This window comes from Lampetra planeri, chromosome 72 (genome assembly GCF_965212315.1).
Source record: "Lampetra planeri chromosome 72, kcLamPlan1.2.h2, whole genome shotgun sequence".
NCBI classification, from domain to species: Eukaryota; Metazoa; Chordata; class Hyperoartia; order Petromyzontiformes; family Petromyzontidae; genus Lampetra; species Lampetra planeri.
Genome location: NC_136177.1, coordinates 896,086 through 915,129, shown reverse-complemented (window position 1 = coordinate 915,129; position 19,044 = coordinate 896,086). Strand labels below are relative to the sequence as shown.

Genomic DNA, 19,044 nt, shown 5'->3' with positions numbered 1-19,044 from the left:
GTGTGGAGCCCCTGCCACGTCACCCTGTGGCTGGCTGATCCTGAGACCCCCCCCACCGTCACCAACAACCCCACCGTCACCACCACCCCCACCGTCACCCCCCACCGTCACCCCCAACTCCACCGTCACCCCCCCACACCGCCCCCACCGTCACCCCCCCCCCCCACCACCGTCACCCACCCCCGTGGTATAAAATCGGCCCTTATCCTGGGCAAATACGACACAAGATTTTGAATGCGAGTCCGAGATGGTCGCTCTCGTCGCTCGTGCGTGTTTGGTGCTGGGGCTCTGGGTGAACGGGGCACGTGGTGAGTGATTCCCACGGTTCACACAAGCACACAGTCGTGTACACACGCACGCATGTGTGTGTAGGTGTGCGTGCTACGTAGGGATTGACTTCAACCACATCTCAAGACGCCTTACCGAAAGGTGTATTTATCATCGTACGATTTGCCTTGCCAAGTCGGACGACAGATGCTTTATGGGCGCCATGGTAGCTAGGGGAATTTAACTTCCTCCCTTGGTATGTAGAAGGTCGTGGGTTCATTCCAACCCTGACGCCTTCTGTATATTTGGAGTTTGCATGTCTCTCTGCCCGTGGTCATGTGCATTTTTCTCCGGGTCCTCCGGTTTTTCCCTCCACATTTAGAAACATGCGTTTAAAGTATTTGACTGCTATGAATTTCGACATGATTGGCCGCATCATTACCACCATTCTGTATGTATGTTGAACTTATGTCACACCGTACGCAGCCAACCGTAGATAATCAGAGGTGCGGGGGAAGAAAAACAAACTAAACACAACAATCATTTAAAAAAAAACAGTTTTCAACCTAGATTATTGAAAAGTGCATAGCTCCCAGTGGCTTCCAAATATCGGAGGGAAGGGCGTACAAGACGCTCGCAGAAGCGCATCAGAAAGCGCACCATGCGGGGACCGTCTTTGTTTTATGGTTAACTAAAAGCCGCTGCTGCGAGGATGAGCTGAGTTTGCGTGATGATGGCCTATGCTCCTTAACGAGTTCAGTAAAGGTATTGCGGTTAATTTGTGGCAAGCACTTGAGTGTAATGAGTGCGACCAGATAAACTAAAAACTAAACAGTTTTTATTTTACAAGGTAAGGCTCACCGAGCTATAGAGTTGTTTTTTCAGAATTATAGCGCAACGAAGTGGGCTCGTCATGTTGACATTTATAGCAGCAGCCAAATACTCTGAATGCGTGTTGATTATAAATGTGGAGGGAAAGACTGAAGGACCCGAAAAAAATCCACGCGACCACGGGGAGAGAGAACGTAAAAACTTAAAATATACAGCAGGTGTCAGGGTCGGGATCAAACCTACGATCTCCTGTATACCAGGCGAGGTAGTTAACATCTCCTAGTAATCGCGATGCTATGCGATGGCGAGATGGACGCAATCTCTGGAGGTCATTGCGTCCAGCGCCGTACATGATACGACACAACGCCACCACTTTCTATCAGCAACTTTTGCAATTGACGTCTGACCTTCAAATGCCCGCTCTTAAAAACTTTCCCACCACCTGGATTTTGGTTTTGTAGCCGACCCCTGGATGGCACTGATGCTCATCTCAGTGACCTGGCTTCTCCAGGAAATGTGAACATATGCAAGTGGAAAATGTTGATTGCAATGTTTTTATGCTTTGTCCTTTCAGTAACCTGCCTTCCCACACTGACTGTACAGATGTTGTATGGCTATGCATAGCATTTTGTTATGAACCAGGTTACCCGAGTTTAATTCCAGGCCATGGCTTACATCAGTGGTGACTGCTATCTGGTATCTGCGAGGATGACCGGAGTTTGTGTGATGATTTATGCTCCTTGACGAGATCAACAAGGTATTGTGGTTCCTTTGTGCAAGCAATTTGTGTGTAGTGAGAACGACCTTATAATGTATTGGATCAGCAACCAAAGCCAATCCAGCTCGGCGACCGCTGGACGAACTTGGTCAAATCTTGCAATACCCGTCACGACACGTGCCAAAGAATGTTGTACACTCTGCAGCTTGGTAATATTTTTCCAGACGTCCCCTGAGAGTAGTGAGTTGCAATAATCAATCCATGTAAATACTATGCTACACGCCACTGTGTTGGCTATGTTACAACTCAGTAGTTATCGAATGTGCCATACATCCCTGATATAGAAATTGTAGGTTCTTTACATGAGTAGAAAACTTAATCCTGGAGTCTTCGATTGCAACACCTGATCCTCCCACAATATTTTAGCCTGAGTGCCAACCAGCAGAACCGCAGATTTGTCTGAATTAAGCAGCATTTTCTTTCGTGCAAACCAAACGTGTCCCACTTACGTGCCATCTTCAAGGTTACGGAGGCTCTCAATATCTCACTTTGACTTCACTGTAGTGAACAATTGTGCATCATCAGAAAATTGATGGAACTTGATGGCATGCGACGAGATGACATCGGCGATCAAAGAGACGTATCTTGACAACAGGAAGGGCCCGAGGACGGACTGCTGTGGTACACCAACTGGGCATGGCATAGGCGATGACTGTTCATCCCCCACTTGACGAACTGTGATCGACCATGCGGGTATAACTAAATACACCCCAGTGATGTACCCAATACACAAAACCTTGACCTTAGCCACCCGATGAGTATCTAATGGTCGATGGTGTCAAAGGCGGTGGAGACATCGAGTCCAGCCAACCTGTCATCCATGATCTTGTAGAGGTCATTGGTGATCTTTGGTAGTACCATCTCAGTGCTGTGGAACATCTGAAACGCCAACTGCAATGGGTTAAATTTGCCTTTTGCAGCGACCTGGGAAAGTAACCACTTCAACCACAGGCGCTCTTTGACCTTTGAAATTGTGCTCTGCTTTTAGTCCGGGTGATAGGTTGTGGGTTCACTATGGCTTAAGCTAACTTTTCTTCAGGAGTGGTGTTACCTGCACCATTTTGATATGGTCTGGGAAACAGCCATCGCTGAAAGAAACATTTGCAATGTGAACAATCGGCGGCGCGAGCGCGTCCGAGCGTAATGTGAGAATTAACGTGCGGAATGTAGTCAAGTGGCGATGTCTCATTTGGCAACCGTATGATGAATATCGACAGCTCTGCAAACAACGTTGGTGCCAGGGTTATCGAGTTTTGCATTGGTTCGAGGTTGATCAAACTCAGATGGCAGACCGAGGGAATGCATTGCCTTAAAGTTAGAAACTGCTGTCTCGATTGTCACTTTTCATTGAAGAACGACGCAAATACAGGGACTGCTCTACTTACAAACGAGTTAGTTTCCAGTGATCTGTTTGTAAGTCGATTTGTTCGATTCTAAACATGTTGTACGGCATAGACACTAAACACGGGGAATGGATTTAGAAGATCTATAAGCTCCTATAGATGTAGATGCCACTGGTTCTTCGCGTTTTGCAGATGTAGATGCCACCACCACCATCTATTTCGCGGCAGTTCAACTACCGACTCTTGGTCCAAACAGGCAACTGGACATACGGACAGCATTATTCATATCTCTGAAAGTTCTTAAGTCGAATTTTTGTAAGTAGAGGACTCCCTGTACTATGCAAAGACCACTTTAATTGGTTGATGGGTGGTTGGAGTGCAGCAGGACCCTTCACGACACACCACATAGCACAAAGTCCCTGAGCCAACATAGTGATGCGCAGAGCAAAGAACGATCTATGAGATGACTCAACAATGAGTCAGTTGAGAGATCTGCTAGCAGCTCTGAAATCGAGTCGAATAGTCAAGTGAATTAAACGTGATAACCATGAGTTGTCTCATCTCAGGTCGATCATCCAACCCCACCTCCTATAATCACTGCATTACAGGCGTTGCAGGACCAGGCACTTCACTAATCCCTGTCCACATCCTTTTCAGGTGCAGCCTGTCAGGGAGATGCGAGTTTTCATTGCTACAAATTTGGTTCCATGGTGAGCGTGTGTACCAAGAGGTCCGTCATGAGTGTGGTTGGCCGCTCCGTGGTCCTGCCCTGCACCTTCTCGCTTCATTCTCCCTCGAATGAAGTCAGCGTGGAGTGGAGACTCAGGGAGATCAAAAAGGGAATGGTAATATTCAACAGTTCGAATAACAATTACACTGCCGACAATTTTAGGGATCGACTCAGACTGTTGGGAGACCCCGGCAAAGGTGATGCAAGCATCATCATCGTCAACCTGACACGTGCGGACATAAACACCTACTTTTGCCGAATCAGAGAGTGGGAAATGAGTGAACAAAGAATCAAAGAATATAATTATTATGGTCATCATGGAACCCACCTGATAGTCCAAGGTACGTGTTGTCTTGGTATTGAGATCCGGTTCTGGCAACAATCATTTCAGGACCCATGCCTTTCCATTGCAGCAATGACTCGTGCAGGGCTCGCTTTAGGAAAATCATCACGAGTGTTGCATTTTATTTGAGCATCTCTGGCTACGAGAATACCAAAGAGTGACAGAGAGGAATTACGGTGACATCTGTCTGTGATCTGATTGTAAATTGCCATCGCCATTATCTGGTACGGGGGATCAGTCGTTCTGGTTTGTATAAATTCACGAATGTGTTATAAACAAGTTGAAACTTTCGATTTAAAGCTTTCGTGACTGCAGGGATTCATCATCTTGGTTCTTTCGGTATTACTTCCCTTCTACGTGACTTTACCGAAAGAACCAAGAAGACAAGTGGAAACGTTGGTGACATAAGGAAGTGATGCAAAGTATTCAACAATTGGTGCTACACCAGGTGCATTTTTAAAACGTTGGTAAAGATGTTACATACGACTCACCGGCGTGATATGTTCATTATAAAAATTCACACTGGGAAAAGTTTGAGACGATACGGCCGCTATCTTGGCCACGTGGTGGCCTAAAGACGACGTTAACTATATATCCGCCTCGCTCACTCCACAAGTCTCTTAACCTTATCCAAACAACACTCCTACATCATTAGTACATCTAATCCACGCTACCAGCAACGTAAATGCATGTAACTGTACACAAGTTGTATGACACCAGGCCTCTCATTCCAACAATGGCCGTTCACCACTAAGTGGTGGTGACGTCACTACGACGCTTGTGCCAGGCTACGTGCACTTTCAGGCCATGTGAAGTGTCGGAGGCCCGCTGGCATGAGGTCACGCAACAGACCCAGGTGCCATGGGTTGACCGACTGAGATAACTGGCAGATGCACCAACATGCAAAGAATTCCAAAACCAGTGCAACACTATGTGCCCTTTTTAAAGGTGGTATAGATATCACATACGACTCGCTCGCATAATGTTCCTCATCAAAGTTTACAGTGGTTGAAGCATGCTCAAGTGTACTCTGTGAGGTTCATAAAGAAACATCTCATTGAGCGTAGAGGCTCTTTTAAAAAAAGAAGTGGACATGCTCGGGATGTTTTGTCAGACCCAATATGCAATTTAATACGTGGAGTAAACTGGTGAGCCCACGATAAACCCACGGCATTGAGTTCACAACACCAGAAATAGCATCCATATTAATCAATTACCTCCTTTCCATTACGAGACGTTTGCAAGTTTCAGGGTGTGGGTGTCCTATTTACCACAGAATCTTTGAACGTGCAAGCGGTTTTTATTTCGAGAGGCGTAGCATCATTGTTTTTAAATATGTCGTTACTCACCGCAGATAACTGTAGTCACATGACTGCCGCCACTCTAGAATAGCTAGCACCAAAACTGTGCCACACACAACCCTCCCCCGCATGGCCTTGTGGGAGCCTCGGTACATACTCCAGTACAGAATCAGAAGAAAAACTGATGACATAATGTACATCATCGCAATGGGAAAGGGTTAAGGTGCTCACCTTCATAGCCATGTAATCTACCAGGGACCATGGACATTGTGTTCCAAGTGCATACCCCCAATCTACCTCCTATTAGCACTCCATCACAGACTTATGCTGTCAAGGAACCAATCTCGTTCGCATTCCTTTTCAGGTGCAGTCTCTGAAGGAGACGGGAGTCTTCAGTGCTCCAATTTCAGCTACAGGGCGAGCATGTGTACTGAGAGGTTCGTCATGGGCATAGCGGGCAGCTCTGCCCTCTTGCCCTGCACCTTCTCGCTTAATTCTCTCTCAAACCAAGTCCACGTGGAGTGGAGACTCCAGGAGGTCAACAAGGGACTGCTCATATTCAACAGTTTAAATAACTACATCGAAGGGAAATTCCAGGATCGACTGAGACTGGTGGGAGACCCAACCAAGGGGGAGGCGAGCATCAACATCACCAACCTGAACTGTAGTGACACATATGCCTACTTCTGTCATATCAAAGAGTTGAAAATTAACCAACAGGGAAACAGAGAGTATAGTTACGCTGACCAACTTGGAACCCTCCTGGTCGTCAAAGAGTTGAAAATGAATCAACAGGGAAACAGCGAGTACAATTACGCTAACCAACTTGGAACCCTCCTGGTCGTCAATGGTACGTGGGCCATACATTCAAGCTTGTGTGTACACAATTCTACTTACGACTCAGGAAGTCTCCCTTGCCCAGTCCCGTCTGCTGCTCCTGGCTAGAAGCCCTCCCTTCCTCCAGTATTGTTCTGGTTGTTGAGGTGCTGAGAGAATGGCCTCTGCCTGATCCCAGGGGGACCCAACCCCCATCATACCCACCTAGACTGGTCCCAATATTGGTCATACCGCCCATCTCGCTTAACCAGTTGCAACCTTAATATCCTGGTCCATGCTGTATTGTTCACCCTCCATATCGAAACAGGCCACACAGAACCTGCATCACACTCTGAGTCGTATTTACCAGTTTGCGTGCCATTCCAATCATAATTAAAAATGCTGATATAAGCCTCAGATCAACAAGTTCAGACTCCTGCCAACCAGCAAATATTCACATTTGGCTGATTGAGTTTCAGCAAGTTCCAACAGATAAGCGGACTGAGAGGTCCAACAAGCCTAACATAGCACGTACAGTAACCCATAAACAACACAAAGGGTAGCTATCTCATTGGTATGTAAGGGTCTAAATCCAGACTGGCTGATGTCAAGAAGAGACGCATGGGGCAGGCCTGGCAGGCTCTGATGGTAGAGATGCTGTGGACAGGCCTGGCAGGCTCCGATGGTAGAGATGCTGTGGGCAGGCCTGGCAGGCTCCTTCACTTCGTAAAATTTCCATATGATATGTTGAACCAGTTGTGTGAATACCGGAGTACTCTGAAGAAAACCCAAACATACGAGGGGGTAAAATTCAAGGTGCACATTCATGGTGTCTCTGACACTCAAATATTCAGTGAGGTGGGTCTCAACCCTCAACTTAAACGTCACATTATCTGACGGTGATGGCTGCTTCCCTTAAACATTAACTGCCGTACATTAACCTGACACACGACCAGAATGTGAACTTTTAACTCACCAGTGTGACCACCTGACCTTCGCGGTGCAATGTGTTTCTGTGTTATTGACAGATAGCAGCCATACCACCATCCTCACCAGCGCAATTCCACCCAATGCCAATGTCCCTACTGGTGGGAAGGGGTGCAAGAGAAGTGTAATCGCAATATTAGTCTGCTCCATCTCCCTATTGGCAGTATCTCTGTCTTACATCTGCTGGATCGTGTTGAGAACACAGCACAACACGGTATGTATGTGTGTACATTGAAGTTGTTATTTCTCACCGTAAGTGGCCAACCGTGATAATTGAAGATGCGGGGAAGGATAACAAACTACACACAACAAGAAGCAGTTCTAAATAAATTGGTTTTCTATGTAGTATAGTTGTCTCGTGTATGGTAGTGTAGTGTATATTGGTGTCGTGTATACAGTGAGGGAAAAAAGTATTTGATCCCCTGCTGATTTTGTACGTTTGCCCACTGACGAAGAAATGATCAGTCTATAATTTTAATGGTAGGTTTATTTGAACAGTGAGAGACAGAATACCAACAAAAAAATCTAGAAAAACGTATGTCAAAAATGTGATAAATTGATTAGCATTTTAATGAGGAAAATACGTATTTGACCACCTCTCAATCAGAAAGATTTCTGGCTCCCAGGTGTCTTTTATATAGGTAACGAGTTGAGATTAGGAGCACACTCTTAAAGGGAGTGCTCCTAATCTCAGCTTGTTACCTGTATAAAAGACACCTGTTCACAGAAGCAATCAATCAATCAGATTCCAAACTCTCCACCATGGTCAAGACCAAAGAGCTCTCCAAGGATGTCAGGGACAAGATTGTAGACCTACACAAGGCTGGAATGGGCTACAAGACCATCGCCAAGCAGCTTGGTTAGAAGGTGACAACAGTTAGTGCGATTATTCGCAAATGGAAGAAACACAAAATAACTGTCAATCTCCCTCGGCCTGGGGCTCCATGCAAGATCTCACCTCGTGGAGTTGCAATGATCATGAGAACGGTGAGGAATCAGCCCAGAACTACACGGGAGGATCTTGTCAATGATCTCAAGGCAGCTGGGACCATATTCACCAAGAAAACAGTTGGTAACACACTACGCTGTGAAGGACTGAAATCCTGCAGCGCCCACAAGGTCCCCCTGCTCAAGAAAGCACATATACATGCCCGTCTGAAATTTGCCAATGAACATCTGAATGATTCAGAGGACAACTGGGTGAAAGTGTTGTGATCAGATGAGACCAAAATGGAGCTCTTTGGCATCAACTCAACTCGCCGTGTTTGGATGAGGAGGAATACTGCCTATGACCCCAAGAACACCATCCCCACCGTCAAACATGGAGGTGGAAACATTATGCTTTGGGGGTGTTTTTCTGCTAAGGGGACAGGACAACTTCACCGCATCAAAGGGACGATGGACGGGGCCATGTACCGTCAAATTTTGAGTGAGAACCTCCTTCCCTCAGCCAGGGCATTGAAAATGGGTCGTGGATGGGTATTCCAGCATGACAATGACCCAAAACACACGGCCAACGCAACAAAGGAGTGGCTCAAGAAGAAGCACATTAAGGTCCTGGAGTGGCCTAGCCAGTCTCCAGACCTTAATCCCATAGAAAACTGTGGAGGGAGCTGAAGGTTCAAGTTGCCAAACGTCAGCCTCGAAACCTTAATGACTTGGAGAAGATCTGCAAAGAGGAGTGGGAAAAATCCCTCCTGAGATGTGTGCAAACCTGGTGGCCAATTACAAGAAACGTCTGACCTCTGTGATTGCCAACAAGGGGTTTGCCATCCAGTATTAAGTCATGTTTTGCAGAGGGGTCAAATAATTATTTCCCTCATTAAAATGCAAATCAATTTATACATTTTTTGACATGCGTTTTCTGGATTTTGTTGTTGTTATTCTGTATCTCACTGTTCAAATAAACCTACCATTAAAATTATAGACGGATCATTTCTTTGTCAGTGGGCAAACGTACAAAATCAGCAGGGGATCATATACTTTTTTCCCTCATTGTACTTGTGTAGTGACATCGTGGATGTCACTGTATGGTGCCGGCCGTAGAGAAGCAAGCCATGCAATGTACTCACATCACGGATATCAGGTATGTAGCAGCATCGTGCATGTCACCGAGTAATGCCGGCTCTAGCAAGGCACGGCATGCGATGCACCGTCATCGCGGACACCCCATAGGTGGGTGTAGTACCACCCCTAGTGAGGGCTTGGTGAGTGCTGGGATAGCGCAGTGGCACCAAGCATGGCGTGCAGTTCTGTCTCCTACCGGAGGGAGTGGGAGAGTGTCAGCCCAGGGACAGGGTTACCCTGGGCCATGGCACTCTGGTTGACCCCGACGGCACTTGGCCGGTAAAGTTTACAGGGGTCCCCAGATGGGAGCCCACTTTCCGGGGGAAAGTGGGCTCGAGAAGAGTCGAGAGAGAGCCAAAGCTCTCTCGAAGGTGGGCGGGGCCAAGGGTGGAGCCGACCCCTACCTGGGAACATATAAGCCGGGTCCCCGCAGGGACCGCGGTCGTCGTTGCTACCGTCATCTGAAAATCTACGTTCTACGTCAAGAAGAAGCCTCCAACACGTGGTCCAGGACCCGAGAGGGGTCCGGTCAGTTGTAGTTAACTCCCTAGGCTGTATCTGGTAAAGGGGCAACTATCCCTTTGTGTATTCGTGTTGGTGTAATAAATGTGTTGCCTCTAAGAAGTAGGTCTGCAACTCAGTTGGGCCCACTACACTTGTGTAGAGGAGAGAAATACGCGGTATGTGCAGTTAAGCGGGTGCAACTGAGGAAAAACAGGTGTGTGCGTTGCAACATGAGGTTTGCACCGACAAACTGTCAGTAATTAAGGTGAGAAGTGGGTGCAACCAAGGTCAAAACAGGTGGGTATGCTGTGACCGAAGGTTGGCGTCGAAGAGACGGGAGATGGGGGGTGATGATAAGGGATTAATGGGACATCAGGCGCCTGGCTGGTGGCAGCTTGAGGGGGAGCACGTGAGGACTCGGAATGAGGTGGGATATATAAGGGGAGTGTGTGTAAGCGAAGGGAGTTGTTGCCCGGGTACCAAGAGTGAAAACATCTCGCCCGGGACAGACGGGTGAGCGGCCATGAAGGAGCGTAGGTGAGGGCAGCAGTGGAGATGCAGAGTCGCTGAGTGCATACTGCTGTGTGCAGAGTTGCTGAGTGCGAAGTCGCTGTGTGCAGACTCGCTGAGTGCGGAGCTGCTGTGTGCGGAGTCGCTGAGTGCGGAGCTGCTGTGTGCGGAGTTGCTGAGAGCAGAGTTGCTGAGTGCAGAGTTGCTGAGTGCAGAGCTGCTGTGTGCAGACTCGCTAAGTGCGGAGCTGCTATGTGCGGAGTCGCTGAGTGCGGAGTTGCTGAGAGCAGAGTTGCTGAGAGCAGAATTGCTGAGTGCAGAGCTGCTGTGTGCGGAGTCACTGAGTGCGGAGCTGCTGTGTGCGGAGTCGCTGAGTGCGGAGCTGCTGTGTGCGGAGTTGCTGAGAGCAGAGTTGCTGAGTGCAGGATAAGTGAGGTGCAGAATAGATAAGAGCGGGGAGAAGCCACGTCTATGTGACCGTACAGATAGTTATAGGAGTGCCTACAACTGGTGCGAGAACAGGTGAAATAAAGTGTAAGCAGGTGACTTGTTACAACGTGTCGGTGTGAGTAATTTTGAAGACACTACACTTGTGTAATGTAGTAGATACATAGTAGTGTATAGGGTAGTAGTGTTGTGTATCGTCTAGTGTACAGTCTACTGTATAGTAGTGTAATGTGTAGTATATAGTCGTGTGTGCGTGTGCATGTTGAACTTCTTTCCCACCGTACGTAGCCAACCGTGGTCATCAGAAATGTGGGGGGCAGGGGGAAGAAAAAAAAAGACAAAAGCCTTGGCTGACTCAAAGAGTCATACAAATTCTGCGTCCAGATCTGGAGTAGTGCCACAAGAGATATATTACACTGGTCAACACATTATTTCTGGCATAAGGTATTCCAACGGTTTTAAGGTAATTTTGGGGTGCTGATTCCAAATCTGGCATCAGTTTTCGTCAGGTTTTTGAGATATCGAATATTGAATTTTCAATAAAAACAGCAAATTTATGCTCATATACGAATAGCTAAACAGACATCCATACAAGAATAAGATAAGATACAATATACAATAATAATGAAACAAACATTTAATGAGCCGTAGCACAACGTTGTGATAGTGACTGCATATCAATGTGAGTGAATGCATATTACCATGTAATAATTGAATTGTGAAAATAAGAAAAATATGTACAAAAAGGTCATTCACAATAGTGATGTTACATCTGCATAAACGACCTCTTCTTTGACGATCTCCGATGTACAGCTTGTGGAATGTCTCTCATCAAGGAACAACAGTAATCTGCCATCATGTTTGAGTCCCATCGGCCTTGGTAACGTTCTTCCATAACTTTAATGTCTTGATGAAAGCGTTCACCTTGTTGTTCGCTCACGTGACCCATGTTCTCTGGAAACTGGGCCAAGTGACTATGTAAGTAGTGAACCTTGATGCTCATTCTACATCCAAGTGCTTGGAAACTCAAGAGCAGCTCCTCCACAATCTCTCGATAGTTGTCCGCTTTCCTGTTCCCAAGGAAATTCTGCACCACATCAGAGAATGCATTCCAAGCTCTAGCCTCTGCCGCAGTCATTGTTGAAACAAAGTGTGGATCCCTGATGAGTGTTCTTATTTGAGGGCCATCAAATATTCCTGCCTTTTCTTCTCAGCACTGAGACTTGAAAAGGTTGAACATATATAGCTGAAGCAATCTCCAGTGTGATCAAGAGCTTTGACGAATTGCTTCATTAACCCAAGTTTTATGTGCAGTGGGGGAAATACAATTTTATTCCTATCAAGCATAGGCTCATTCTTGATGTTCTTGTCACCAGGCGTCAAACTGATTCTTGGTGGCCAGTTCTTTTTAACCCAGTGTTCTAATGTAGCCCTACTGTCCCAGTAGCACAGGAAACAAGGGTATTTGGTGTGACCTCCTTGCTGACCCAGCAGAAAATTAACCATTTTCAAATAAACACAAATTAGCCACCCATAAACATGGTATTCCAATATATCCAGAAAAATCTTGATGTTGGCATACTCTTAATTTATTTTTACAGAGTGTCCTATTGGGATTGAACCCTATATATTTCTGTTGTGAAGTAACACACATTTCAAACTCCTTTTACGACTGAAATTGTCTTTTCCGAGACCAAGGTGCTTTGCAAACCTCCTGGATACCATCAAAGGTTTGTACACGAAGCCATCCAAATATACAAACACAGACATAATTTCAACCGTGATGATGGGTACAAACTTTGTAATCATTGGAAAGATGTTATTAACCATGCAAAAAAGATTTAACTACACATATTTGGACCATCTTATTTGACAGGCACTATTCTTCAGTTACCGTATAGTTTGTTCTTCTTTTTTCACACACTGGTTTTCCTGCTTTAAGTTTTACCACACATATTTGGCAAATCTAGAATTAATCCCAGAAACGTAGCAAAGTGCTGTTTCATCTACATAACAAAGGCTCAGTCCCATTCACAGCAGCCGCACCTTTACATCAGCCGCACCTTAACAACTCTTGGAACCTCCCAGTTCAACCAGTCTACACAACAAAGGCTCATTCCTAGCAGCGTGCTTTAGCCGCACCGAACCTCACAATAATAGTATCCAGGGGCCTGTCTTGGCTCCTCCCACCCTCAACCAGTATATATACAAGGACTGTTTTCTTGGAATTTCCCTTACTTAAAACAGCAATCGTGCTGTGACGGTTCCACCTGAAGACGGAAGCTTGTGCTGCCTCCAAAACGTCGTGATTTTTATTTTATTTTTATTTTACTTTTATTAATTTTAATTTTAATTTTTTACCTACGTGACTTTACCGAAAAAACCTAAGAATATGAATCCTTGCAGTCACGAAAGCTTCAAATCTAGAATTCCTTTTACTACTGTCAATAAAAAGTCTCCATTCACTTGAATCATATGCGGCAGTCCCATATTGAGAAGAAGCCCTTCAACATCATTACAATAAACAAGTTGACCATCTGAATGGAAGTACTTTCGCAGTGCTGCTTCTCTGTTACGATAAAAGGAGACACTAGTGCCAGGTCTGAGTAGTCCTTTCTCTTGCAGCCTGGAAGCCAACAATTCAGCATGCTTTGGCAAATACAAATCTCTTACAAGATTATTCAATTCAGGCTGACTAAACAGAGACATTTTATCACAATCTGCATCAGATGGCGTATAGTCGATCTGAGCATCATCATCATTTGTAGAAGCAGGTAAACTGAGGGATTCAACATCAATCTCTGGTAGCTCAGTAAATACAGGCACAGGTATTTCCTCACAGTGCTCAACTGGTCGTCTGGCAGATGGGATATCTGGGTATTGTAAGTGTTGTTTGTTTTTCTTATTGAAACATCTTACATTTACAAGGCAGAAGTAGCAGTTATACAAATGGTTTGTAGGTTCTCTCCAAACCATTGGCACACCAAACTTGAGCTTAGCATTCTTTCCTTTAGACCATGATCGCAAAGTTTCAACACAGGTTTTGCCAACTTTGTGAGGAGCCCAATTGTTGTCTTGGTCTCCAAGTCGTACTTTAAAGTAGGCAAGATAAACCTTCTTTGATCCTGCAAAGTGAAGCTGCCACAGATGTAGCAGAAGATATCTGGGTCATTACTGCATTTCCTTCTTTCGGATGTTGTAGCCATTGTTAGATCACGCCCTGCAGAAGAAAAATATTAAATAAATGTGGATATCTACATACAATGATATTATAAACACACTATCCTAAAAATACAGCACCATATTTTAACACCAAAGCAGTCACTGACTCGCAACAACTTGCAATCATAAGTGACAGAGTTAATTTCGGGTAAAATCAATGAAAATGGGGTATGCCGATAGCATAAAAATGAGATGTGATAGAGCAAATCTGAGATAAGATTTGGAATCAGCACCCTGAAATTAGTCTAAAACAGCTGCAAAAGTCCAGGCCATCATTTTTTTGTTGACCAGTGTTATTGCTGTTGCATGTTATGAAATGTCACATTAACCAGATGTATTTTTAACATAGGCATTGGAGTGGTACGTGCGTCAAAATACCTAAACGTGAGATGCTGTAAATGTTAAAGGTCATTTGTTTACTGTACGACAAATGCAGAATCTTGAAGAAATGATTGACAATGTACGTTTACAAAAAAATGCTTTTCGGTTACAATTGTAATGACTCCAACACGTTGGTTGTAGAAAAGGTGCAAGAAGATGTTATTATCTTCTGCAGCGTGCGTTCATGTCAACTTCCACCATCAAAAGTGCGCCGAGCCTTCCCCGATCCTCTCCTCCTCTTTTTCTTTTTCCCCGCACTTTCTCTCCCGTTTCTCTCCATCCAATCACTTCTCTCCTCCCGTCTCTCGTCACTACCTCTTCTCATCTCCCAATTGCTGCGCAAACCTTCTGACCTCTCACCTGACGCGTCAGGAGGTACGTCTGACGTCATTCGTCTCCCTCCATCAATGGCGAGTGCGCTTATTCATAGGTGTACCGTTTCAGCCAATAGGTAGCCATTGTTGCTCGTCTGCTTCGCGGTACACATGATGTTCACGCATGTGTCTGACTGCCCCTCCGTTTGTGCAAGTAATTACTCTCTACAATGATCTATTGACCTTCAGGGAGAATCGTGATAAAGCAGCCATCAAGTTGAACGATTATCCGGAGCATGAATTATAACTCTGATGCCCAATTTCAGGTTGCGATGGAGCCTGAAGTTGTCGAGGAATCGGGCGCTACGGTATCGTCGAGGCGTGGAGACACAGCGGCCTTTGCAAAATCAACATTCATAGAGACCAGTACAATATGCACTCCACAGTAGACTTCTGTTGCCGAGCTTACAAGCATTGCAGATTGACCTTTCCCCTATTTTTAACAGGCAGAAGGTGTGAAGGATGTGTATGGCGTGATGTTAATTATCTCGTCTGCGATACAGGAGGTCATGGGTTCTATCCTGACTGTGACGGCGCCTGCTGCATATTTGAAGTTTGCATGTCTCTCTCCCTGTGGTCGTGTGGATTTTTTTCCTGGTCCTCCGGGTTTTCCCCTCCACATTTAGAATGAACATCACGCGTTTAGAGTATTTGCCTGCTGCTATAAATGTCCACATGATGATGATGATAAGCCCACTTCGTTGAGCGATCGTTTGTGATAGCCAGTAGCAGTGAGGAGGAGAGATGGAATCTTTGGAGGCCTGACTGAAAAACAACAAAAATCAATGATTGCGTTTGAAGAAACTGTTATTTATGTTTAGCATCCCTTGAAGTGGAACGTAGTCCATCCATGTCCCAATGTTGCTAACCACTGCCTACATGCAGTGGTTCTCATCCTTGTGCTGGTGTTATACCCTCCTTGCTGAAATTTGTTTCAACCGAGTAACCCCTCCCCTCCCCCGCCTTGCCTGGCCTAACATGGTGCTGATAAATACATGTACTGTGAATAATGAACGTCTATATTTTAACCGATTGACGATTTTGTGAGGTATGTCCTAGCTAGCTAATTAACTGCTCTGCACACTCAATGTAATTTGTTCACGCTCGCTGGATACGCTTGGAAATCACCGCATTGTTTATGATCAATGAGGATTAAAAAGGCAGTTTATATCGTTACAGGTTACCATATAGATTCATCACACATGATTATTCACCAATGACTCTCATGAATGATGTAATTTCACACACGTTCATAAATCACCTCCGTATGTAACAACCTGGGATATTGCTACGTATACCCAAGGGTCGGTGTGCCTCCGGTTCAGAACCACAATGGTGTAGTGTATAGTGTAAGTGTAGTGTATAGTAACGTAGTGTGTAGTAGTGTATTGTATAGTAGCGTAGTATAGAGTATAGTATTGCATAGTGTAGTGTATTGTGTAGTGTGCAGCAGTGTAGTGCGTATGTAATAACTGAAGTATGATATAATTTCACACGATCATATATCACCTCCGTACATAACGCCTCCCTGGGATATTGCCACGTACCCCCAGGGGTTCGCGTAACCCTGGTCCAGGACCATTGACCTATAATAACTTTTTTAGTCTCGGTTCCCAAGCCATTGATCAAGAGCACTCGTCATTTCTACACTCGTGAAAATTGGCACATTTCTTATCTTGTGTAATGCGGGCGTAAACGGCCTCGTGGATATGACGTAACGGGGGGAGGGGTTAGGTCACGTGGGGGAGAAGGGAAAGCTCTTAAGGGCGGGAACCGGAAGAGACAGGGGGAGAGTGTAAGAATAAAGACGGGAGGAGGCCACGCGGGGCAGAGAGTGGAGAGTGGCGTGATCGCCACAGAACGGGACTCGGCACCGTCGGCCAGTGGTGTCCGGGCACGGGGAAGACGGAGAGCAGCAGTGGGGCTGCAGAGAGAGCAGCCGAGAGACTGCATAAGAGCGGAGAGGCTGAGAGGGAAGCCAGCAGCGGAGCTGCATCGGGAGCGAGGAGAAAAGGCTACGTGAGCGACGGCAGCAGAAGGGCTGCCAAGCGGAAGGTGGAGAAAGGCTCTGAGCGAGGGCCGTGTGGGGCAAAGTTGTAAGAACCCAAATAAAGGACAACGGAGACAGACACAGTGAAAGAGTCCTTTATTACACTTGTATGAATGGACATAGCGCCTTAATGCAAGGCGCTCTCCAACTATTATACAATTGTACCTAAGATGACAGTAGTTGAAGTAATGGAGTAGAAGAACTTTAAAAAGTGTTGTGGTCACGGTGTCAGGAGAATAGGTTGCAGATGTTAAGGAGGGATTGCAGTTGGTGTCGCGATAGGGAGAGTGATAGGGTTACAGATAAGATAAGGGTAGTAATAATGGTAGTGATAGGGGTAGTTACAGTGATATGAGTAGTTATAGTGATATGGGTAGTGATAGTGATAGGGGTAGTGATATGAGTAGTTATAGTGATATGGGTAGTGATGTAGGTAGTTACATTGATAGTGGTAGTGATAGGCGTAGAGATAGTGATATGGGTAGTAATAATTATAGGGATAGTGATAGGGGTAGTGATTGTGATGGGGTAGTGATTGTGATGGGGTAGTGATAATGATAGGGGTAGTGATAATGATAGGGGTAGTGATAATGATAGGGGTGGTCGTAGCTGGGGCAGGATGGGCTAGGTCAGGAGGTCGAAAACCAAAATAACAAGAGGCGCCATTAATTATCTCGAATTCGGTCAAAAATAACTAAGTGTCAAGAGCCGCGGTGCACTGTTTGGTGAGTACGAGACGGGGATGGTCCTTGACAAATGACGTCACGAAGCAGCTGTCCCTTGAAGAGCCGCCATACGCGGCTCGGGAGCCGCAGGTTGCCGAACCTGGGCTTGGGAAGGAGCATAATAATAAGGTTGAGTCTAATGGAGGTACGGAAGCTGCAGGCTGCTGTTGCTGTTATAGTGACGATGGTCGATCTGTGTGCTGCAGTTGAGAGTTGTTTGCAGTGAAGGTGGAGCGAGAAGGGAGAAGGAACGAGAGAGGCATAGAGGGGGACTGTAGAGACTGGGAGTGTAGATATCGAGTGTGAGGCTTATCTGCCTATTTTAAGCCTTTAACTCTCTTCTCTACTCCTGGATTTTTTCTCTCTCTAGAATTCTTGTAATTCTATCCTTGTTATTTACACGATATTAATTAATTAATTATTCGACAATTGTGCGTGCATTTCTTGGCGATTAGTGAAAATAAAATGCTTTTAACCGAATGTCCCATTCTTGTCACGTTTATGGACAACCACATGAGCAATGCTGTCAGAGGCGGAGCCAGGATTTTCAGGTAGGGGGGGCAACCCCTCCAGCAATGAAAAATGATAGGAGTTGTTAGTAAGTAAGGACTCGTCCTCGGGCGCTTCTGCAACCATCGTTCGAGGGTCGAATTCGAACCGTGTGATCGGCATCGCGCTCGCTGAAGGTATTTGCCTTCAGGGAAGTCGTGCACTTTATACGCAACTGCACACAATTCTGAATCACTTATAACTGCTTTGCCGTTATTGCCAATTATGGACTCAGACTATTGTCCTATCATCTCATAGAGTGCCTGGCATGCTATATAGCAGAGGTGGGACAAAGTCATTGTTATGCAAGTCCAAGTCGAGTCGCAAGTCATCAAATTCATGACTCGAGTCTGACTCGAGTCCAAGTCACATGACTCGAGTCCACATCTCATAGGTGGGACAAAGTCATTGTTATGCAAGTCCAAGTCGAGTCGCAAGTCATCAAATTCATGACTCGAGTCTGACTCGAGTCCAAGTCACATGACTCGAGTCCACACCTCTGCTATATAGTGGCAGTGAGGGTCGCAAAATGCCGATTTATTACCAATAAACCCCAATGATCCGATCGAAATTAGGGATTTAGAATCGAAACGTGCGTGACATCACTCCACATTCCGCACCCCCCCCCCCCCTTTAATAAAATAATCATGCGCGGGTGAATTTTTACACTCACGTGGAAGAAGGTCGAGCAGAAAGATATTTTTTTTCGCAAAGTCGCTTCAAATATGACGTTTTTTTTACAGAAAGTCAAAAATATATCTACGCAGCACAGTGCTACATCCATACGGGACGTCAAGAGCCCCCCCCCCCCCCCTCATT

General features: G+C 45.7%; 1 protein-coding gene across 3 annotated transcripts; it reads left to right on the top strand.

Moving 5' to 3' along the window:
* The first annotated feature begins 235 nt into the window (after positions 1 to 235).
* On the top strand, positions 236 to 17,030 carry LOC144737671 (junctional adhesion molecule-like). 3 transcript variants are annotated; one of them, XM_078620484.1, is made up of 5 exons: positions 236 to 308; positions 3,877 to 4,290; positions 5,958 to 6,443; positions 7,438 to 7,610; positions 15,168 to 17,030. In XM_078620484.1, the coding sequence occupies exons 1-5, from the start codon at positions 248 to 250 to the stop codon at positions 15,288 to 15,290; spliced, it is 1,257 nt and encodes a 418-aa protein (XP_078476610.1). In that variant the 5' UTR covers positions 236 to 247; the 3' UTR covers positions 15,291 to 17,030. The 3 variants fall into 3 exon arrangements, with proteins under 3 accessions (XP_078476610.1, XP_078476611.1, XP_078476612.1); XM_078620485.1 differs by having other exon boundaries at positions 9,406 to 15,258; XM_078620486.1 differs by lacking the exon at positions 15,168 to 17,030 and having other exon boundaries at positions 7,442 to 7,632.
* The last annotated feature ends 2,014 nt before the right edge of the window (positions 17,031 to 19,044 follow it).